Genomic DNA, 22,406 nt, shown 5'->3' with positions numbered 1-22,406 from the left:
TAAAAAATGATCAAAAATCTCTATAAAACACAAATAGACATCGAGACCTTCACACCTGATTTAGTGTCTCAAAACTTTTGACATTTGGAGATTTTTGGTGATTGGATGGCTATCACTTTAAAACATCTGTGTATGTATATCATTTTCATATAATGATTTAACAAAATAATATACAATAATAATGCAAATAAATATAAATTCATAATAAAAACAATAAAATAAACAAATACAACTTATATAATATATTTGTTTTTAAATGCATATGAATGATTACACTACTTTTAACACACTTTGAAATAATCTTACTATAGTACTCTTTCTTTACGTGTATTAAAGGAAAATAAACTTTATTTAAACAACTTTAAATATATATATTTGGTATATTTTTAAACAACCTCTCAAAATTATTGTTTTCTTTGTACTTTTCCCTCCCTACATTTTAAAACACACATCTGTACTTTATTATCGATTCTTTTTTCTTATTAATAAAAAAACAGTAGAAATGTACTTCATAGGGATACATTCCACTGAGTACATTTCAGTACTTTTTCCCTTTTACTTGATTAAAGAAGTAGAATCAGTACTTCTACTTTGACCAGTCTTTTTGAAGTATTTGTTCTTCTACTTGAGAACATTTGGACTTTTGACACTTCTGACTAAAATACACAAAATTAGTTTTTACAAAACAGCAAACTTTACAATAACAAATAAAGTATACTCAAATATCATGTACTTAATATATATATACATGTAGGTATATATGTAGTAGAAAACAACCCAAACTCTCATCAGAACTACGTATCTGGAGGTTGGCGGTTCAAACGCTGGTCAGTCGTCACAGGAAAGTTCTTGCGCCGTCAAAATGGAGCGAAAGGCCAGAGCCGGTGATGGTTGTGGCCGGTGGGCATGCAGGACTGTCAGAGTCACCCCGTCACCCTGCAGGTCAGTCTGAACATGACAACAGCAGCCTGTCTGCCCAACAACCGCCACGCTGCCGAGTGTGTGTGTGTGTGTGTGTGAGTCACGTTGACCTCGGCCGTCTGGTCAACTTTCATTGAGGTTTGTTTCGTGCACGTGAGCCTCGAAACAAAACCGGCTCGGGACACGAAGGTCCGACTTCAGTTCAATGAAATCTCATTTGTCGTGTCGTAACACACTCGTGGGTTTTCAGTCAATGAAGCTTCAGAGTCCCAATGTGACCGGGATCCAGAGTTACAGCGCCACATAGTGGAGAGAAAACACTGAAAACACAGACTTCAGGCAGAAATCTGGAGCCGACATCTCCGGTTCCCCTCTGTGTTTGTATTGGTAGTATGAGCAGTAGTAGTAGTTGGCAAGGTGGATCCACAATACGGGGTCTCCATGGACCAGATCAGACCAGGTAGCAGTCGACGTCAGGCAAGACCACGTTGGACACTACGGGACAAGAAAGCACAGACAGAGTCGAGTTAGTAGAATTAGTTGATCTCTTTAATCAATGAATCTCGGCCTGCAGCAGTATAGACTAAGGGCCGGTCCAAGGCCAACCTGAGCCAGCCCTTAGTCTATACTCGTAACGGTGTCTGCCTCCCGAACCGAAAACCTGGAAGATGGTCCAACCATAAGAGGAGAGGACTTGAAAGCATGAACTCATGTTTATGGATGCAGACAGTTTGTTTCGTACTCGGATGACCTTTTTTTGCTTCGATCAACCTTCGTAGGAAGGAACGCAGCCTCCAGGCGGGAAAACTTGAAGGTATGGCTTCCATATTTTCAAAGATGGTGATCGCTTCATTTCACTCAGATTCTTACTTATGGATTCTAGTTTTCAGGAATCTTGACCTTTCCTAGCTTCTGGTCACGTTTCCCATTGACGATGACGATGATGGCGATGATGATGTTGACGACGACGATGTTGAAGATGATGACGATGTCCGACTGACTGATCCGGGGCTTGACGTCAAACATGCAAAGCGGCTCTCCAGACAGATCGTGACACTCATTCAGTCACTCATTCATCGCCGTCGTCGTCGTGAGCTCCCGCCACGCTCACTCATCAGCTGATTGGTACACTTCCTGTTTGGAGGCGCTCTGAATGACCTTTTCGGTGTAGGGAGCTGCGTAGCTGGAGGACAGGCGGGAGCATCAGGAGGAGGAGGAGGAGGAGGAGGAGGAGCGCCTGCTGAGTGGACCCCGAAGAGGCAACGGCAGAACGGTGACGCGCTGTCGGGATGACGTCCTGGCTTGATGATGTCATCGCTCTTACAGACTGCCTCGAGGGCTACTTCCTGAAGTCTCAACCACACACACTCTCTCTCTCTCTCTCTCTCTCTCCCGGTGTTTGACATGAAAGTGTAAAAAGGGAAATGGCCAGCGAGGGACCCTCATATGAAGCGACGGGGTCTTTTGAACAGAAGCTCCTCTGCAGCTCCACGATGCCTGGAAACCTCCGATCAGGTAACTTCTCTGAGCAACGCAACTTATTACCATCCTCTCTCTCTCTCTCTCTCTCTCTCTCTCTTTTCAAACAGAGGAAGACTTTCTGATTCAGGTGGAGACGGTTTTTGGATCCCTTTTTTAATGTTCTTTGCTCTTCCCCCCTCCGGTCTTCCTCCCTCCAGCGTCTTTGCTGTGGGTGCTGTTGGTCTGCCTGCTGTCCTGCAGCAGACTGACCAGCGTGGGTGCAGCACCCATCTGCACCAACGCCCAGGCCGGGTGTCACGTCCTCTCCCTGGCCAACCTGTTTGACCGGGTCATCCAACACTCGGCCAGGACGCACAGCATCTCCAACGACCTTCACTCCGAGTTTGTAAGTCTTTTCTAATCATGTTTAACGCATTTCATTTTTTTACTATATACATATTTATTGATAATATCATTATTGTAAATGCATATTAATATTATAGAATATATAAGTAATATTTATAATATATCTTTTATTTATTTTTAATTGGAATAAAACATGTTTTTTTGGAGGATGAAGTTTCTATTGTTCAGTCTACCCTAATTGTTGACATAAAAGATGTGTATATATATATATATAAACACTGTTGGCACTGTTATTCCACCTTCGTGGGCGACCCCGTGTATATACCTGCAGGCCATTCTACTATTTCATTGACCACAGCTGACATTTAGACGGTTGACCTCTGACCTGTCCTCCCTCTACGTCCTCGTTTGTGCCGACAGGAGCAGTACTTCCTGCCCAGCAAGAATCAGATTGGCCGGGTCAGTCGCAACTGTCACACCTCCACCATCCTCACCCCGAACGGCAAGGAGAACGCTCAGAGGATGGCGGTGAGGTTAACCTTTAAAAAAAATATCCTGTGTAAACTCTGCTTCCCCCCATTCATCCTTTGTGTGACCGCAAAACTTTCTTCCCCCCATTCTGTCCATTTACTTTGACTTTTCAGACGACTTAAATCAAATCATGTCTTCTAGAGTGAGCTTGACCTTCTTTTAATGTATTGTGGCTCCGCCCCGCAGAGGGAGGAGCTGACGGAGGTCATCCTGAAGCTGCTGGTGGCGTGGAGGGATCCGCTGTGGCATTTCCACCAGAGCATGGCGCACCACCACGACTTTAACAACTTCAGCTCCAACAAAGCCCTCGAGATGAGCGACATGGTGCAGGAGCTCCGCAAGGGAGTCGAGAAGGTGGCCGAGAAGGTATGCTGGCTGGTGAAAGGGGTCAAAGTGCACATGAGATGTCTGGTGGACTCTAAATGGACCATAATGTACTAAATGAACATCATGCTGGATTGAAGAAGACTTGAAACTAGAGATTGAGACCATAAACTCATGTTTACAATGTTTACTGAGATAATACATCAAGAGAGAAGTAGGACCATTTTCTCATAGACTTCTATACAACCAGAGAGGAGTCGCCCCCTGGTGGCCAGCAGAAAGAAGTAGGACCATTTTCTCATAGACTTCTATACAACCAGAGAGGAGTCGCCCCCTGGTGGCCAGCAGAGAGAAGTAGGATCATTTTCTCATAGACTTCTATACAACCAGAGAGGAGTCGCCCCCTGGTGGCCAGCAGAAAGAAGTAGGACCATTTTCTCATAGACTTCTATACAACCAGAGAGGAGTCGCCCCCTGGTGGCCAGCAGAGAGAAGTAGGACCATTTTCTCATAGACTTCTATACAACCAGAGAGGAGTCGCCCCCTGGTGGCCAGCAGAGAGAAGTAGGATCATTTTCTCATAGACTTCTATACAACCAGAGAGGAATCGCCCCCTGGTGGCCAGCAGGGAGAATGCACCTTTAAGGCACTTCAGATTTGGCTTCACTTTTCAGAACCTGGGGTTGCAGCCTGGTTCATAAAAGGTAGACATTCTGTCCTCAAACAGAAGTACAGATAATTGTGTTGAAAATGACTCTGGTAAAGGTAGAAGTATTGATTCAACTTCTTTACTCAAGTAAAAGTGAAAAAGTACAGCCTCAAAGTAGAAAGTAAAAAGTATCCCTATGAAGGATACAAGTATTTGTACTTTGTGTCTTCCCACCTCTGCCAGAAACATCCAGTGCAGGTTCTCTAGAGAACCCACCTCTTTTTACATTTGCATCGGTTTCTACATTGTTGTATTTTTAATGGTAAAAAGCTGCGTACTGCACCTTTAAATGTGGAGTTAATGTCGGATTCTTGGAGCCGCTGTGTAATGTGGCTCCCGGGGACGTAGACTGGATTTGGGTAATCTTAGTGGCACCTATGACAAAGTCCAGACGTCACCCAACAAACCCAAACGTTCACCCTCGGGTGCCTCGCCAGTCATCCAGCCACCACAGAGCAGAACTGTTCCCATCATGTCTGGAAATAGACGGCATTATAAGGGTTATTTATTTATTTAGTTTCAGGTTGATTGAAATAATGTAGAAACTTCATGGTAACTATTTTTTTACATATACTGGTATTTTGTTCTGTAAATTGAGATAGAACTACAGAACCTAGTTAGTGTTCAGTTGTCCGACTTTTAGAAAGGAACATTAAAGTGGACCAAGTTATCTAATTAACATCCGATTCTAATAGTTGATGACTAAAGAACATTTCACCTGATGATTTTTTTTTTTTTTTTTTTTTTTAATAAAAGGCACTGAAATGATTATCCTTAATTCATACAACACAGGAGAGAAAACAAGTTAGATCAGACTTAGAAAAATGGTTCACTAGAACTGTTTTTCCTTCCGTACATATTTCCTGTTTTATCACTTTAATTCTGAATTTGTTTAATGGAATTTGGAACACAAATAAGATAACTAAAAACATCTCCGACCGACAAATATTTCTATTATTGTCATCAACCAATGAGCTGACTCATCCGTTCAACCTCCAGGACTTGTGGTGTGGCTCCTCTCTCTGGTGTAGTCCTAACGCGGGTCCTCCTCCTCCCCAGATGCAGGTCTTGGGGTTAATAAGCAACACCATCAGAGGCCTGGCGTCCCCCGGAGGCCCGTTGCCCTCCGACAGCGCCAAGTGGCGCCTGATGAAAGACTATGACCTCCTCTACTGCTTCCGCCGAGACTCCAACAAGGTCCAGAACTACCTGAAGATCCTGAAGTGTCGCATCGTCCCGGAGCACGGGTGCTGAGGGGGCCGGAGGACCGCCAGAGGATCGCCGGAGGATCGCCGGAGGCTGCGTGTTTAAACTTCGGGGTGAATATGCTTCGATTAGAGGCGACACCGGATTTAATGATGCACATGCATGTTCTCTCCTCATGACCGACGTTCTCCTGGAACCCAAAGACTCTTGACCCCCCCACCCCCCCTGCTTCATGTGGTGTGGACTGAGAGTGGACCGGATGGAATGAGTGTGATGCATGTTATGACTACTGATCCTCTTCGTCATGTATATTAATATCATATAAAACAATTTAAAATGACATGGATGCAGTGGTTTTTTTGTCATTTATACAGAGATGGACGTAAAACCGGTTACTAACGATGTAGTGAGGTTAGATGTGGAGTCAGTGTGCTCATGGGAATTAAAGGCACAATATGTACGATTTAGTGGAGCTGAAACCCCTCCCTTTCCAAGCGCGTCGGAGGCCTTTAGGTAACGTGTAAATGCTCTCTCTAGAAACCAGTGTTTGGTTTGTCCGTTCTGGGATACCGTAGAAACATGAGTCGCTCCGGATCGATATGAAGAGCAGCTACACGAAGAGTTCCACGTTGTTAATTATTCCCTGATTACGATGAAATCCAGAAGCACGTAGTTTTGGGTTTGATAACGTTTATTGAGTGAGAAAACAAAACTAAACATTGCGGTGACGTCGTCCTCATGACGCGGCTGCTATGGTGACGACCTCCGGACTGCCGCTGATCTGTTCTACGCAGGACACGTGAACGGATCCGTCCCTGCAGCAAGAAAGACGATACATGAGTGAATAATAATAATAATAATAATAATAATGACATGCAGGCGGTCCGGTCACGGTCCCCCGATGCTGTGATCCAGGGAAACGGCGGATTACCTTTTCATGGTCACCACCGTGTCGACGTCGTGGTTCTCCTCTTTGGGCTGCAGGTTCCTCAAGACGATCTAAACGTCACACACAAGCAGATAAACTATTCATTTCAACAAATACAAATGTGATCATTTTACACCCTAGTCTTTTTGCACATAAAACCCATACCAACTAAAATAGTTGGGATGGTGTGAATGCATAACGACGGCGTATCAGGGCCACTGTAGATTTTTTTTTTTTTTTTTTTTTAAGCCGAGAGAGAGGGGGGCAATATTCAGAGAAAAAAAGTTGCACATTTGCGAGTTTATTACGATGTTAACAACCCGCATCTATGCTATGCAACACGTGAAAACTCTTCTTTACCTTCGCGAGCTTTTCCGGCTTCGCCGTCACACATCTCTGGTAAATCTCCAAACACATGGAGGAGAGTTGGCCGCCGCCGCTCAGGACGTGATGTCGGCGGGCGGGGAGCGGCGTTCCCGACGGCAGGAGGACGGTGAACACCTCCGCTCCGGACTCATCCACCTCCTGCATCACCGCCACGCACCGAGAAGAGGATCGGGGCAAATGTGTTAGATTAGACCGAGTAAGCCAAGTTACGTTCAAGTAGACAAAAGAAATTCACAATATTATCCCGATAACCATCTAAATACGCGTAAAAGGATTTAATCGTATCACATATAGAACACATCTTGATTTTGTGAATATTGTAATGTAAAAATATTTTGTTTTATATAAATTACATTTAAAAAATGAGCATTGTGAGTCTATTTTAACTAGAGAGCTTTTCTCATGTGACAATATTTACGATTAATAAGTGTTTTTCATCGTGATAAAATCCCGTATCATCCCGACATTGAAGAACGTAAATGCTAAAATAAAAAAGGCTTCCTGTACCTTCACCAGGATGTCCGTGGTAGAAACATCCACGGTGACGGACTCCTCCTCGGGAGCGAGGCCTTCCTTCCCCACCAGTAACCCGGCCTCCAGCGCCGCTCCCATGGCGATGACCTCATCGGGCGGCGCCGAGCTGAGGAGCTCCACGTCAGGAAACACGTCTCCGATCATCTGCTGCAGACGAGGGATTCTGGCGGAGCCGCCGCAGAGAACCACCTGGAATAAACCCACCGCATGAACTCACATTCGCTACCAAAAAAATAAAAAGGTCACTCTGATCCACATCAAGACTATAAACTATCAGCTTTTTAAGGCAACAATAGAAACACTGAGTCGCTATCTTTCTGAGCCAGTAACCTCTGGTGGCGTCTGTCCGTCACGACAACATCACATTAACATCGAAAAACAAATCATACAGTCTGGATTTTCTAAATACGGTGGCCCAACATACCTTATTGATGTCGCTGGTGGAGAGTCCCGCCTCCTCCAGCAGCGGTCTGATTGGCTGGATGCTCTTGTTGAAGAGTGATGAGCAGAGCAGCTCAAATCGAGCTCTGAGGGAAAAAAAAAACCACTGAGGTCGGCTCGCTGCTAACCACACATTTCATTTGCATTAAAAAATATATATACATAAACTATTTTATGATTTTGCTGATGATTTGAGTCACATTAAAATGTACTCCAATACAACTACTCACTACCTGTTAAAATGTAGTCAGGAAATTAATGCTAATGTTTATCACAATATTGAAGTCACACAACTTGATTTGATGACGTTACTTTTGGATTATCTCGATACCAAATATGCGAATAAAAGACGAGAGCGGCTCACCTCGAGACGTTGCAGTCGAAGTCCATGCCCTCGTGCAGCGAGTCGACGAAGCAGTTGGCCGAGTTCAGCGAGGACAGCGAGTGTTTGGCCATGTCGGCGCCGTTCATCAGCTTCATCATCGCTCGAACGTTGGTGCTCACGTCATGCTTATAGGTGCTGCAACAAACAGGAACAAAACGTCAAAGATTTGAGTTATATCAACAGCATCTCTTTTTTTACCCAGCGGTATTTAATAAACTGGCAGAAACACACAACAGCAGATACCGTTTGAACTCGGCGGCGAGGTACTGGGCCAACGCCTCGGTGAAGCTCTCCCCTCCGATGCTGTGGTCGGTGTGGGTGTTCAGCACCCGGAACATCCCGCCGTTGACCTGCAGCACCGTCACGCTCAGCGACGTCCCACCCAGCTTGTAGACCAGGACGTGGCTGTCAGAGAGACCATTAAAGTTCGAGTTTCAGCTGCACTTTAAGCAACAAACAAGTAAACAACATGCAGCAGCAGCAGCAGCGCACCTCTTCCCAGAAGGACAGTCCTGTCCGATGTCGTAGGCCAGCAGAGCAGCAGCCGGCTCGTGGATCAGCCTCAGGACGTGGAAGCCGGCGGCCTCAGCCGCCTCCCTGCCGGAGGAAAACAGCGGTGAGTCGTCGGTAATAGGTTTCACTCTCTAAAAGTAATATATGTTACAGGAAAACATTTAAAAATCATCGTATGTATCGTGGTCACGTGACCTACCTCAAAGCTCGCTTCTGAGCATGTGCAAACTCAAAGGGGACGGTGATGACGGCCTCGGTGACATCAGAGCCGAGAGCCGACTGAGCCGTCTCTGTGAAAGTTAGATGGGTCGATCACCGTGGTGTTTATTCACACAGCATTTATCTCTGTGTGTGTGTGTGTGTGAGAGAGAGAGTCATAAACTACCTTTCATTTTGTGGAAGATGAGTTTTGCGACGTCCTCCGGAGCAACGTACTCCGATCGTTCTCCTGCCGTGATCTCATAATAAGGCTTCTCCTGTCTGTTGACCACCTGAAAAACAACAAGTGCGTTTTGCAAAAGCCACGACGGAGAGACCAGAGAGATGCATTCTGGGGGAACGAAGGGATCGCTTCAGGCGAGGGACCTGGTAACAAACTCACCTGACACTTGGTTTCCGTCTTGTGAGTTTGTGTCTCTGGATCATCAAAGCTGAACATCGAGAGACCAGAGAGAGAAAATCTATAAGTCGGTCTGAGCAACTCGCTCACATACCTGGTTATTTATTAATATATGGATATAAATATACTAAATGAACATCATGCTGGATTAAAGAAGACTTGAAACTAGAGATTGATATCATAAACTCATGTTTACAATGTTTACTGAGATAATACATCAAGAGAGAAGTAGGACCATTGTCTCAGACTTCTATACAACCAGAGAGGAGTCGCCCCCTGGTGGCCAGCAGAGAGAAGTAGGACCATTTTCTCATAGACTTCTATACAACCAGAGAGGAGTCGCCCCCTGGTGGCCAGCAAAGAGAAGTAGGACATTCACTTTTCCAGAATTAAAGGAGTGAGTCGGGTTGTTATCTCACCTTCTCCCGAGCACCTGCTTCACTTTAACTACGGTGTTGGCAGCGTTGCGGAAGCGTCCTTGCTTTGCTGCGATGCCTACAATCTGGAGGAGATAGTAAATAAAGCAAGTACCAAATGTCATGAATATAAATATATATAGAAGCATATGTGGAAGTTGACCTCTGATTGGTGGAAGTGAATCGTACCTGCTCAGTCTCTCTGTAGGCCACCACAGCCGGAGTCACTCGGTCTCCGGCGTCGTTAGCCACCACGTCGGCCCGTCCATCCTAGGAAAACACGTCATTTCAGTCGCTAGAGATTTATCGCAAACACAAAATGAATTCCTTCCGGTCTCCCCAATTCCGATTAGATTCGGCACCATGGAGATCGACCTGGTAAATTAACGTGTCAGGAATGTCCGAAAGGTATGAAGAAAAAAATAACGAATTTTAAAATCTTAGTCTGTTAGCTTCCATGCGTCATTAAATCACTACAACCACACAGGGTTTCTTTTAGCTACTAAACGCGTTCAGGACTGTGTTTAACTGGACTGCGTTGTTCGTGTTGGTCCCAAGAAAACGAACCAGTAAAACTGTTATAGCGTCACGTTACTGGAACCATTAAAACTAAAAGCTTTACTGTACTTATAAGGCTATATATAAGCTGAGCTATCATACGCGAAATGACTTCATTCATCGCGTGTAACCGTACTACGGAAGCCGAGAAAGGCCCTGCTTACTATATTTTTATTTTATACTAATGTCGTTATTATTAAATCGTTATCTCGAGAGAAAAAACAGCGTTGTCATTCGAGATAACGGCATTTAAAATTAAATGTTTCCAGCTTGACTGTTCTCGGCTTCCGTACGGTACAGTTTGTTAGCATCTTCACAACTAGCGCTATATCCGCGGGTTTCTGGGGGGAGTTCAGAGTAACACGGCGCCATATTGTGGACCAGAAGAAGAAGAAGGACATAAGAAAACCGGGAAAACTCCAACGAACCGCTAACTCACCTTAAATATCGCCGCACAGGCGCAAGTATATCCGAAGTGAACTCCGATGGCAGCCATGCTGGAAGAGCTATGCACGTCACACGCACACGCGGCCCGTCTTCCGCTTCCGTGAACAACTTCCTGTTGATTTGTTTCAGAATAAAAGCGTCTAATTTATTTTCCAGAATCTACGGAATTTAGGAGACGAATAATTAATATTTGATGACATATAATATATAATATGGAGTACTAAAGCTGTCGTCATGATGATTAAATGTCTTTCCTTTATTTGTTGTAGTATTTCTGTGTGTATGCATTTATTGATTTACAAGCTTTTATTTCGGCAATTATTATTTTTTTTATATATATTTTTTTACGCCATAGCTCGTCTAACCTCTGATTAAAAAAATAACTCCACTAAAAGTAAAATACTTTTTTTTTATTAGGTAAATTAACTATAACACCTCCTGATTATGCAGAGAAACTGTCAGTTCATTTTTTTTTATTATAATTCCGTTTTTACATATATTGCTTTGGTGGAGTTGAATCCAAATCGATATATATATTCTGTAAAATGTATTTAAGTTGAGCCGATGACGTCGAATAGGTGACGTCAGTCCCGTGGTCGGACGAGCTCGACCGTAAAGTTTGCTGCTAATAATATCGTGAGCATGGCGGTGTCGCCCCTCGTCGTCCTGCTGCTGCTCAGAGGCCTCGCTGTCTCCGCGGCAGACAACTGTGAAGGTGAGACAGCAGCACGGTGACGACACGTTACACACGAAACTGTGTGAATGTGTGTGTGTGTGTGTGTGTGTGTGTGTGTGTGTGTGTGTGTGTGTGTGTGTGTGTGTGGACCAGCTCGCTGTGCAACTTAACGTAACTTTATAGAGTGGAATTTCTTTTTTTAAATTTCAGCTTTCAAAACAAAAGTACTCCTTAAACCTGAGAATCATAATATCCATATTATGTGCAATAATCAGTTCTATTCCTATTTCATTGTCATGGGCAATATAGTTTTTTTTTTCTATTTAAGTTGACGTATTCCACTAAAATTATCTGATTTTCATAGTTGCTGTTTTATTTCTAAATTTAAAATTGTATTTATATTTTGAATTATTTGTATTTTGCACTGGTGTTAGGATTACTTCTTATACTTCTATATTGCTCTGATGTCTCTACGGGTTCATAATGTCACTGTATTATGTTTTTATTATTTTTCTGTTGTAATTTTTTTAATTAATCTCTGTCACAAGAATTTCCTTCGGGATTAATTCATTCCTTTATTTCTTATGATTATGTTTAACACCTTGTATTTACATTTAAAACAAGACAGGTTACTAATATACACACACACACACACACACACACACACACACACATATATATATATATATATATATATATATATATATATATATATATATATATATATAAGATATAAGATTATTTTTTTACTTTTAATTGGGAGTTTGGATAAGCAGCCTGCGGTCTAACACTGATCCGGTCCACAGTCTGCGTGGACTTTCTCTTCAGGCTCTACAGTGGCCTGACCTCGGCCCACAGAGACCTCAACCCGACCCTGGTGGAGGACCAGCTGATCCAGACCTGCTCCGCTGCCCAGGGGAAGGAAGCCCGGCTGGTGAGAACGGCAACGCAAAACACTCTTTGACCACCAGGGTGCAGGAGAGCCAATAAAACTCAATGAATAGTTTTAGGGCAGGTGTGTCAAACTGATCCAGTAAAGGGCCGCTGTGGCTGCAGGTTTTCATTCCAACCAAGCAAGAACACACCTGACTCGACTTATTCACCTACCTGATTGGCCTTCACACCTTGATTGGTTGGATCAGGTGTGTTCTTGCTTGGTTGGAATGAAAACCTGCAGCCACAGCGGCCCTTTACTGGATCAGTTTGACACATGTGTTTTAGGGCCTTCTGCCTCTGATTGTCTAAGCCACGCCCCTTCCGGTGTCCTCTATTGAACCTTATTTCAGAAAAGAAAAATGCTTGGTTGTCAATGGCGTTTGGCTAAACCAATCAGAGTTGGACGGGTCGCCATGGTTAAGATATCTCGTCTACGGATTCTGTTTTCTTACCGATGTCTGTTGATAGAGATTAGAGTCTTTTGTGTTTGATGCATCGTAACCATAGGAACGTCTGCGTTGGTTCCTAGTGTTACTACCTCGGCGCCAGCAGCGACGCGGCGACTCGCGTCACGGCGTCGGTGGCTCGGCCTCTGGCGTCCCACGTCCCCGTGGAGAAGATCTGCCGGCGCCTCAGCAGCCGGGACACCCAGATCTGCCAGCTCCGATACGGTAAAACACGCGCTCACGCCAAAACGCCGCCCCGCTCACCGGCGTGGACGCCGTCTGACGCCCGTCCCCCCTCGTGTGTTTCGTCCACAGAGCCTCGGCCGAAGGACCTGAGCAGCGACGGCCTTGGGAAGCTGAGGGTCCTGGAGCTGCGGAGCATCCTGGCCTCGTGGGGGGAGGAGTGTCACGGCTGTCTGGAGAAACACGAGTTCGTCAGCCTCATCCGGGAGAAAGCGGCGCTGCATCATCGCCACGTGGACCTGTGAACAGGAAATGGTATCCCCGACTGTCCACGCCACCGGGTATCCAACTTCATTTAACCTAGAACGCTATTTTAAATACCTCCACTTTTCAGGCAGCCAATCAAAATCTAGCATGAGGCGGGTTTACTACGCCACCACTTCCTTCCTGCCTCAACGCCGGTGGTTGTGGTCGAAACAGAGAACGTTGGATCGTCTGGTTGATCAGCGACTTATCAATGCTATCATGGTGATCGGCCACAGAGACAGCAGCAGCGTCGAAGCTTCGCTCCAAAGAAGTTCAGAAAATAGAGAAAAATGCCGATCAAATGTATCTGGAGGCCAAGATGGCATCTTTAATATCACGTTTTATTCAACAGTTCAACTTACAGCGATTATAAAACAATTACAAATATTTTAGGAAAATTAATTCTGTCTTTTGATCATTTCAGCTCGACTCACTGATTTGTGTTCAGGTTATTTCTTCCTCTATGACATCATACACCCCTGAGCTCTGTTTTTTTATTATTATTATTTTACACAAGTCGCTTCTCAAATAATACATTACGTCACTTTAAAAAAAAAACGTTTACTGATTTATTCTCCACACTTCAGGTGAAAAAGTACAACTGCAGCAAAGAAGCTATACGATAAAAACAACGTCTTGAGTTGTCGGATTGTAAAAAAATAAATACATTTTGTTACATTGTTTGTGTTTTGATATATTTTCCATCGAGTCATCCATTTCTCTCAAAGTCCCGATGCAACATTTTAGTTCCCCGGGCCGGTACGATTCAAAACATCTAAATCCAAAGTCAAACTCTGGACCGACATAAAAAAGTGTGTCGATAACAAGAAATATGTAAATAAAGTTTGATTTATTTCAACATTCTGAGCTGAAAAAAAACGTCTAAAAAAACTCCACATGGTGCCTTTAGTTACTTTCCAACGCTTTATAATGCATTATTAAAAAACATAAAATATATATACACACCTGGACCCTCGCAGTAAAAATATATAAATGTACCGAAACCAAGACACCAAGTACAAGAGACAACGTGCAGGTATGTAAAGAAGGAAGTGGTCATGTGACTGAACCTGATCCCACCAATCGTTTCGTTTCCTCAACTTAAATAAATTATAAATGCTCTTTTTCAATAAAAGCATATATATATATATTATCATAATTATTCGTCTTCGTAGAAATGTCATCCACGTGACCTTTAGCGTGGGCTCGGCTCCGGCCGGCTACGCCAAGCGCCTTCATGGCGTTCAACGCAGAGAGCTCGTCGTCAACAGCAACGACGACAGGAAGTCGGCCGTCTACTCCCGCCCCGTCTCAGAGAACAGTTCCTCCGTCCGGATCAGACCTTTGTCATAAAGACTCAGTTTGTTCCTCAGTCGCTTCTTGGCTGCGTTTTCCACCACGACGTCTGGAACACACACACACACACACACACACACACACACACACACACAGAATAAGTTGCACTGATTGGTTGAACCCTCTGAGCCGCTGTCAGACGGTCATGTGATCGTCACTCACCAGGAGGTTCGTCGGTGAGGTCGGCGGTGAAGCCGTTGGCCCGGCAGTCCTCGCAGACCGGACCGCCGGCCTCCGCCGGGCAGCTGCACTGCACCGGCCAGCTGCCATACAGGTCCACCGCCTCCTGGCCCAGAGCACCCACCTCCTCGCCCAGAGCACCCGCCTCCTGGCCCAGAGCACCCGCCTCCTGGCCCAGAGCACCCGCCTCCTCGCCCAGAGCACCCGCCTCCTGGCCCAGAGCACCCGCCTCCTCGCCCAGAGCACCCGCCTCCTGGCCCAGAGCACCCACCTTCTCGCCGCTCCGAACGACACTCAGGTACGTCACCTCCGACTGGCTGCACTCGCGAGGCCCCGCCTCCGTCAGGGAACCGGGGGGGCTCCGGTGCTCATCGTGCTCTACAGGGACGGAGGAGGAGGTGGAGGTGGAGGGGGGGCCCAGCCAGGACATGAGGGGGTCTCCGTGGTCCAGGCTGTGGGGCTGGTCGGCGGGGGGGCAGCAGGGGGGAGGAAGTAGCCGGCTCAATGCCAGAATGACCTGAAGACAGACGAGATTCAGAGTTCATCCCATAACGTCTCCTGAATAATAATCTGTCTGATCAAAAAGAACAAAACAGAGGGGAAATATTCTGGGAATTTGCCAGAGTTTAACTTAAATTTAAGAGTAAATACACACAAATGTATGAGAAAATAAAAACGTGGATATGCTGTCTTTATAAATTTATGAGAAAATACTCATTTTAAAGAAGAGAAAAATATCAAATATCAAAGAAAACTTCCTTGAACCTCAGCCATCTTTACCACGAGTAAACCATATGTTCCCACAAACGTATGACTTTAATCTCAGAATATTACCGTTAATAAAAAAATAAAAATCTGAATATTTTTTCTGTAAATTTGTGGCGTAATAATCTCAGAGAATCTTTGAAAGCTTGTCGTCAGCAGCTGGACTTGCTTTAGGTTTGGCCTCCCTTGATGGAGAAGGAGCCTCTTCAAAACCCTAGACCAGGTCCAGCTGCCTCCCATGAAGCTTCCAAGGTGACTGAGAACCTTCACAGACTGGTATCCATCTCACGTTCTCGGAGCTCGGCCTGCTGCGGGGCCGGCTGGCGGTGCAGTCCAGGGCCAGACGCAGGAGGCCGAGGGCCACGCCGGCCGGCCACCGACCCGCCGCCGCGTCCACGAGCTGCAGACACGAGTCCACGCCGCCGCTGGCCTCCACCTCGCCCACCAGCACATCTCTCTGGAAGAACCATGTGAGGTTGTAGTGATCACGTATCATCATGTATCATCATGTAAACGTTGCTGCTCCGGCTCACCAGTAGTGTGTGTTTGGGTGTTTCCTCGATGACCTTACGACCTGTCATCGTTTCCATTATAACCTGAGAGCAAGAAGACTAATTCATCAATGTGATCAATAATGTTTCCATCAGAAATCACATTTACCTTTCAAAATAAAAGCCTGAGATGTATACGCAAATTGTTCCTCTATAGAATCCTCTACATAGTCCTCTATAGTCCTCTACACAGTCCTCTTCACAGTCCTCTACATAGTCCTCTATTGTCCTCTATAGTCCTCTTCACAGTCCTCTATAGTCCTCTACATAGTCCTCTATAGTCCGCTATAGTCCTCTACACAGTCCTCTATAGTCCTCTACATAGTCCTCCACATAGTCCTCTATAGTCCTCTACACAGTCCTCTATAGTCCTCTACATAGTCCTTTATAGTCCTCCACATAGTCCTCTATAGTCCTCCACATAGTCCTCTATAGTCCTCTACATAGTCCTCCACATAGTCCTCCACATAGTCCTCCACATAGTCCTCTATAGTCCTCTACATAGTCCTCCACATAGTCCTCTATAGTCCTCCACATAGTCCGCTATAGTCCTCTATATTCCTCCACATAGTCCTCTATAGTCCTCCACATAGTCCTCTATAGTCCGCTATAGTCCTCCACATAGTCCTCTATAGTCCTCTACATAGTCCTCTATAGTCCTCTATAGTCCTCCACATAGTCCTCTATAGTCCGCTATAGTCCTCCACATAGTCCTCTATAGTCCTCTACATAGTCCTTTATAGTCCTCCAAATAGTCCTCTATAGTCCTCCACATAGTCCTCTATAGTCCTCTACATAGTCCTCTATAGTCCTCCACATAGTCCTCTACATAGTCCTCTATAGTCCTCCACATAGTCCTCTATAGTCCACTATAGTCCTCTATAGTCCTCCACATAGTCCTCTATAGTCCGCTATAGTCCTCTACACAGTCCTCTATAGTCCTCTACATAGTCCTCCACATAGTCCTCTATAGTCCTCCACATAGTCCTCCACATAGTCCTCTATAGTCCTCTACATAGTCCTCCACATTGTCCTCTATAGTCCTCCACATAGTCCTCTATAGTCCTCTATAGTCCTCTATAGTCCTCTACATAGTCCTCTATAGTCCTCTATAGTCCTCCCTGGATAGTGATTATAGTGATTATACTAGTGAATGATCTACTTGATTTAATAAGTACATATCGTGGAAGTATTTCAGTATGTACGTCACCATGCCGAAGCTGTAGACGTCCAGGCTGAAGGACAGCTTGCCGTCCCTGATGAACTCCTCAGACAGGTACCCCGGGTCGCCGTGGGTCCTGGTGTCCAGCGTGATGGTGCAGTGCTGCACGGCCGAGCGAGGACGGAGGCGGGACGTCCCGAAGTTGGACAGCCGAGGCTGCAGGGCGTCGTCCAGCAGGACGTTGGCGCTGCGACCCAAGGGAGTTCACCGTCACGTACACTTCAGGTTTCTGCATCAAAGGTCCAGACGGGTCAACGTACCTGGAGATGTTGCCACAGATGACGGGGCAGGGCTGGGCGGTGTGGAGGTGATGCAAGGCCTTCGCCGTCCCCTTGATGATGCTGAGACGCTCTCGCCAGGTCAGAGGTCGCTCTCCGCGCTGTGAAGACAGGTAAGGTTTAATTATACGATATACCGGAACTACAGCGGCGTACCGGTGCAGGTAAACGAGCCACAGGAGGGGGGGGATTGTCCAAGAAAACACTTGTATCTGAGGAAAAACTAATAATCATCTGATTATCACCTCATCCAAACCAGTACGTTGTTTTTTATCCTGAATAAAACGTCACTTCAGAGATAAAAAGTTGCTAATTGCTGAATCCGATTGCAAAGTATAATTTGATGTTTTTTCTCACAAATTTACCGCTTAAATCTGGGAAAATATAATTTTTCCTCTCGTAAATGTACGCCGTCGTACAAAACACAATATCAAGTGAATCCATATTTTCTTCGTTTGACTACAGAAGGCAAAAACGGCCAAAAAATCATCTAAAAGCAAAATAAATTACACGTGGATAATTTTTTTCCCCTCATTGTAAAATGTTTTCTCAATTATTTACGTCTAAAAATAAAAAGGAGAAGTTCTGCAAAAGTAAATGTTGTGGCCCATGAGTTCACTTCCTGTTTCTTTTTTTAATATTGAGTATAATAGTATTGCATAGCAACGATTCCACGCCGGCTCGGTAAACAAGCGACACACAGAAGCAGGAATCTACCTGATGGAGTCGGTGTGAGAGCGAGCCGTTAGGGAGGTACGGGTAGACCAGGCAGTACCGGCCCTCGTCAGAGAAACAGCACAGCAGGTCCAGGATGTTCGGGTGTTGGTACCTGGAACAAATCACCAACACTGAACACGGAACACTCCATCGGATCAATACAGACGCTTCCAGAGTGAAACACGTACAAATGATGGATTTCCATCTCTTTCCTGAAGATGTCCCACAGCTTCTTCCACGACGCCACGTTAGTCTGCAGAATGATGGAAAAATAATGTTTTAAGGACCAAACTAGTTGTTTCAATAAAAGTTCCAGAATGTTCCTGGAAATGTTCACATCGTCGTTAAAAATCCTCCTTCTAGCTCAAATTCAGTACTTGTGAGGAACTCTTTTTCCAGGCGTAATAACATACTCGGCTCTGTTGTGATTGACAGCTCAGAGGGGCGGAGCCAAAGTATAAAGGAGGTCAACGATTGGCTGAAAGTTAAGACCTCGGGCTAGTGTGAGTTTCAGGCTCGTACCGATACCAAACATCCGATACCAAACATCCGAACTGTCCCTTTAATTATCGGATGAGCGATTATCAATAATCACCTGTTTAAAAAGCTTCACAGCGACGGTTTGATTCCCGATCTGCGCTCTGTAGACGTCAGAGAAGTGTCCCTCGGAGATCCTGGCGTCGCGGTGAAAGTCTCGGGTTCCTTCCGTCACGTCTTTGAACGTGATCGTGGGCGGCGGACTCTCTCCAGTCCAGAGACAGAGTCGTGCTGGGAAAGGGAAAGGCAACATAAATACAGTTGATCAAATAAAGTTGATTGAATCAATGAGATTGTGACATCACCTGACCATGGTTTGTGATTGGTTCATATTTGTATTTACTCATTAAGGGTATCTCAGTTGGCGGGCCCTGGATTTGTATAACATCTAGACCTGATTTATGATCAAAAAAGGCCTAGAAAGCTCCCTTTCTACCATCCTGACCTTTGACCCGCTTCACTTACCCGGCTCTGGTCCACTTGCAGGACTCCTCTCGGGTTGACCAGATGTCTAATCAGAGAAAAGGACAGGAAGGTTGTTTATTCTCGCTTCCTGCCGCCAGAAGACGTTCACTCAACAACAGAACCAACTGCTCTACCTTCGCTGTAGCTGCCGGCGGCGGCGGCCCTCTGTCATGGTGGTTTTTGTTTGGGGGGACGGGCCACTCTGAAAAAAAGAGATCAAATCAAAGGTTTGTCTGGTTGACTGGATCCACGCAGTTCTCTGAACCACAAAGAGGAACCAAGAGAGAGCTTCATAGTTCCTCTTCTGTGATGTCACTTCCCTCCAGCGTTCATTCAGCCCCCGAGGGATTCGCAATATCGTTTGCATTCACCATAATTGTAGCTCATTAAATCACTATTGTTTTGGGTAAAGTTCTGCAGGGACTCAGCCTGATGTGAAACAGTTTACTGATCGGATAAAACTGAGTGAATGTATGACAAGAGAATATGAACCGATTTATTGATCACCGGGGCAGAAACTATAATGTTGTCATAATGCCATGTCTACCGCTTATCCTGTATTCAGGGTCACGGGGGGGCTGGAGCCGATCCCAGCTGTCATTGGGCGAAGGCAGGGTACACCTGGACAGGTCGCCAGAACAACACATTCATTTCATTCAAAATCAAAATACATTCATTAAGTCAGATGTTTTTAATTTACGTATTCACAGTATTTATTTGTCGGTGTTTTGTTAAGCATCTCTGTTTTCCAAATAAATAAAGTTAAAGCTCTCGTTCAATTTTCATACCATTTACAAATTGAAGCTTTTAAAGATTCCACACGCTAAAACACCTTGAAGGAATTCATTCTACTGGATCAACACTGCCCTCATGTCACTCTAGGTGGATCTGGTACCAGCCCGACGAGACTGATCCACATTAAAAACAAGGACTAACGAGGAGTGGAGCTCCCAGTTGTTAATCCAATGTGGATGAGGACTCAAGCGATACGCCGACGACAACCCGCTATCTCAGCGTGTGACCGGTTGTAACTGACCGTCAGCTTGATCCCGGAGGAGCTGCAAGGCCCGGTGGTGGCCCAAATCCTGCAGCACGTTCAGCAGGTCCTGCACCCGTTTGTTCTGCTGGGACCAGGACCACAGCAACTCCCAGGTGGGACTCCGACCGGCTGCCTCCACGCGCTCCAGCATGCGGACTTCCAACAAGCTGGGGACGACTCGGACGGCTGGAGACCAAAAAAGACCAAGAAGTTACCAACCAATGAATAACTAAACATTGTGTGAATATGCAGCATAGAACATAAACATTATCTCTGTTTGGCATGGTGACGTATTTCTGAGGGAACCAGGAGGCGGGACTTAATGCTGGGAGGATTGATTGATGGATGGATGTTATTATTTATTAGTTATTATTAGTTGGTACTAGATGATGTAAGTACGCTTTGATTTTAATTTCTAGGAAGAAAAAAATATTGGGTTTTGATCATAAAATATGAATAAATACATTTTTGGTATTTTTTTTTCAATGTGATCTAAAAGGGTTAAACAGGCATTTTTAATTTCAGCTCGAGTTTAATTTGTTTAATTTGTAACAGAAAACAATAGGACTTAACAGGTCATATGCTAATAATTATTTTACTACTATTCACATGTATTATTCTATATTTTTTCAACATTCAAAGCTTTAATACCTTTTGCTCCATTCAAACTTTAAAACACTCTGTGTCTTCCGTACCTCCAGGCCATGGTTAGACATTTAAAAATCAACATTCAAACGTTTTCAGATAATCAAATTTCTCAGTGATAATAAAAAATACTTTAAATTTAACTCTTCAATCATAATTTCACGTCAGAATGTAGAAGCATTTGTGATATTTCATTCAACGTCACCATGGAAACTAACATAAAGTTGCCCTTGAAATAAAAACTGTAAAAACACAAAACACAAAACAACAGAAAATATTTATATTTTCTATTGTTTGTTGTCATTGTTGTGATTTCTGATTTTAAAGGTCGTACAACAACGTTTCCTGTTTTATCTCAGTATGAACCCAGTCCGGTTTGTGCGGCTGCGGTTTACCCCGTATATCCATGAAAACTCAAGACCCGGGTCTCCCTGATCCCTCACCGATTCCCCGCCATCCGAACCGGCCTTCTCCGGTGTCCAGGACCTTGCAGAGTCTCTCGATGAGGACCGGCGGGACGTCGTACAGGAAGGTGGACGCGTCCATCTGGGTCCGCGGCGCTCTGGCGGCGGCGGCGCGTGCGTCACTATAACTGTTGCTCAAACGCGGAAACTCCCGCCCCCCCGTGCGCGCGCGCGCGACTGACACAACAGTCAACGGACTTTTGTCTTTTTTTTACTCTGTGACGACACGGAGACGTGAACGCAACACAGGAAGACAAACAGCATTTTAATGCTGCCTTCACGGCACGGAAAACCCAACTTCCTCACTTGTGGAGATGGAATTATTACGGAAATGTCGAAAAAAAATGGCCGACGTGAGATTCACGGTTACCTGCGTGTTGGGGAGGTGGGGGGGAATCCCTTTTTTGTTGCCATTGTGATTCAAAATTAAAGGAAAATTCTGGACACGGAAACTTCAGCGAATGTGCGATTTATCTAGAACAATAAATCTATCTATCTATCAAAGTTACGTGTACACAGATTAAAGATTAAAATGTCATACACAAGCTATTAGCATCCATTACTGAATCTGACCTCTTCTATCAAAAAATAATAATAACGTTCCGGAAATATTGAATAAAAACAACCATTTGTTGACTTAATTAACCATTTAGCTAAACTCAAATTCAAAAACCATGTCCATTCAACGGTGGATTCAGGGGACCACGTAAATCTAGAATTTAAGTGCAGCGCCGCCACAGCAGGGATGGGAACCTTAATGCAGCCTATGGAAAATTAAATATACCTTAAAATGGACTGTTTTTTTGTTGAGCTCTCAAGGCTTTTCAAGGGATCTCGTGTCCTTTTTAGCATCCGTGAGAACTTTCAAAACGACCTCACTTTGAGTGAAGTTCT

The 22,406-nt window shown here is 44.8% G+C and overlaps 4 protein-coding genes across 5 annotated transcripts; 2 read left to right on the top strand and 2 right to left on the bottom strand.

Moving 5' to 3' along the window:
• The first annotated feature begins 1,546 nt into the window (after nt 1-1,546).
• On the top strand, nt 1,547-5,771 carry LOC311032353 (prolactin-like). Its single transcript, XM_084039073.1, has 5 exons — nt 1,547-2,436; nt 2,601-2,788; nt 3,169-3,276; nt 3,466-3,645; nt 5,372-5,771. The coding sequence occupies exons 1-5, from the start codon at nt 2,346-2,348 to the stop codon at nt 5,564-5,566; spliced, it is 762 nt and encodes a 253-aa protein (XP_083895199.1). The 5' UTR covers nt 1,547-2,345; the 3' UTR covers nt 5,567-5,771.
• A 427-nt stretch (nt 5,772-6,198) lies between these two features.
• On the bottom strand, nt 6,199-10,852 carry hspa14 (heat shock protein 14). Its single transcript, XM_084038370.1, has 14 exons — nt 10,739-10,852; nt 9,931-10,011; nt 9,745-9,827; nt 9,308-9,356; nt 9,092-9,197; nt 8,906-8,996; nt 8,686-8,790; nt 8,437-8,598; nt 8,173-8,328; nt 7,792-7,894; nt 7,341-7,556; nt 6,807-6,971; nt 6,450-6,517; nt 6,199-6,333 (listed from the first exon to the last, which is right to left on the bottom strand). The coding sequence occupies exons 1-14, from the start codon at nt 10,793-10,795 to the stop codon at nt 6,255-6,257; spliced, it is 1,521 nt and encodes a 506-aa protein (XP_083894496.1). The 5' UTR covers nt 10,796-10,852; the 3' UTR covers nt 6,199-6,254.
• Nucleotides 10,853-11,349: 497 nt separating this feature from the next.
• On the top strand, nt 11,350-13,520 carry cdnf (cerebral dopamine neurotrophic factor). Of its 2 annotated transcripts, XM_084039075.1 has the most exons (5): nt 11,350-11,461; nt 12,229-12,356; nt 12,888-13,029; nt 13,120-13,302; nt 13,382-13,520. In XM_084039075.1, the coding sequence occupies exons 1-4, from the start codon at nt 11,389-11,391 to the stop codon at nt 13,290-13,292; spliced, it is 516 nt and encodes a 171-aa protein (XP_083895201.1). In that variant the 5' UTR covers nt 11,350-11,388; the 3' UTR covers nt 13,293-13,302; nt 13,382-13,520. The 2 variants fall into 2 exon arrangements, with proteins under 2 accessions (XP_083895201.1, XP_083895200.1); XM_084039074.1 differs by having other exon boundaries at nt 13,120-13,470.
• Nucleotides 13,521-13,601: 81 nt separating this feature from the next.
• irak3 (interleukin-1 receptor-associated kinase 3) lies at nt 13,602-21,672 on the bottom strand. Its single transcript, XM_084039072.1, has 13 exons — nt 21,492-21,672; nt 20,401-20,589; nt 19,499-19,566; nt 19,365-19,410; nt 18,958-19,130; nt 18,551-18,615; nt 18,363-18,474; nt 17,628-17,746; nt 17,356-17,554; nt 16,128-16,190; nt 15,884-16,051; nt 14,812-15,346; nt 13,602-14,698 (listed from the first exon to the last, which is right to left on the bottom strand). The coding sequence occupies exons 1-13, from the start codon at nt 21,592-21,594 to the stop codon at nt 14,589-14,591; spliced, it is 1,950 nt and encodes a 649-aa protein (XP_083895198.1). The 5' UTR covers nt 21,595-21,672; the 3' UTR covers nt 13,602-14,588.
• Nucleotides 21,673-22,406: the final 734 nt, after the last annotated feature.

The sequence above is a fragment of the Eutrigla gurnardus genome (genome assembly GCF_963514095.1).
Source record: "Eutrigla gurnardus genome assembly, chromosome: 21".
NCBI classification, from domain to species: domain Eukaryota; kingdom Metazoa; phylum Chordata; class Actinopteri; order Perciformes; family Triglidae; genus Eutrigla; species Eutrigla gurnardus.
Note: the sequence above shows the minus strand (reverse complement) of the source record. Positions and strands in the feature narration are given on the sequence as shown.

What these genes read in the sequence shown, in the direction of transcription:
- LOC311032353 (XM_084039073.1), top strand. Translation starts at nt 2,346, where the DNA reads ATGGCCAGCGAGGGACCCTCATATGAAGCGACGGGGTCTTTTGAACAG. An exon ending in GCCTGGAAACCTCCGATCAG is followed by an intron (nt 2,437 to 2,600) that starts GTAACTTCTCTG and finishes TCCTCCCTCCAG; the next exon opens with CGTCTTTGCTGTGGGTGCTG. An exon ending in ACGACCTTCACTCCGAGTTT is followed by an intron (nt 2,789 to 3,168) that starts GTAAGTCTTTTC and finishes TTGTGCCGACAG; the next exon opens with GAGCAGTACTTCCTGCCCAG.
- hspa14 (XM_084038370.1), bottom strand. Translation starts at nt 10,795, where the DNA reads ATGGCTGCCATCGGAGTTCACTTCGGATATACTTGCGCCTGTGCGGCG. An exon ending in AGACGGAAACCAAGTGTCAG is followed by an intron (nt 9,198 to 9,307) that starts GTGAGTTTGTTA and finishes GTTGTTTTTCAG; the next exon opens with GTGGTCAACAGACAGGAGAA. An exon ending in CATCTTCCACAAAATGAAAG is followed by an intron (nt 8,997 to 9,091) that starts GTAGTTTATGAC and finishes TAACTTTCACAG; the next exon opens with AGACGGCTCAGTCGGCTCTC.
- cdnf (XM_084039075.1), top strand. Translation starts at nt 11,389, where the DNA reads ATGGCGGTGTCGCCCCTCGTCGTCCTGCTGCTGCTCAGAGGCCTCGCT. An exon ending in CGCGGCAGACAACTGTGAAG is followed by an intron (nt 11,462 to 12,228) that starts GTGAGACAGCAG and finishes TCCGGTCCACAG; the next exon opens with TCTGCGTGGACTTTCTCTTC. An exon ending in AGGGGAAGGAAGCCCGGCTG is followed by an intron (nt 12,357 to 12,887) that starts GTGAGAACGGCA and finishes GTTGGTTCCTAG; the next exon opens with TGTTACTACCTCGGCGCCAG.
- irak3 (XM_084039072.1), bottom strand. Translation starts at nt 21,594, where the DNA reads ATGGACGCGTCCACCTTCCTGTACGACGTCCCGCCGGTCCTCATCGAG. An exon ending in ATCTGTGGCAACATCTCCAG is followed by an intron (nt 17,555 to 17,627) that starts GTACGTTGACCC and finishes CTTGGGTCGCAG; the next exon opens with CGCCAACGTCCTGCTGGACG. An exon ending in CCTCACCGACGAACCTCCTG is followed by an intron (nt 14,699 to 14,811) that starts GTGAGTGACGAT and finishes TGTGTGTTCCAG; the next exon opens with ACGTCGTGGTGGAAAACGCA.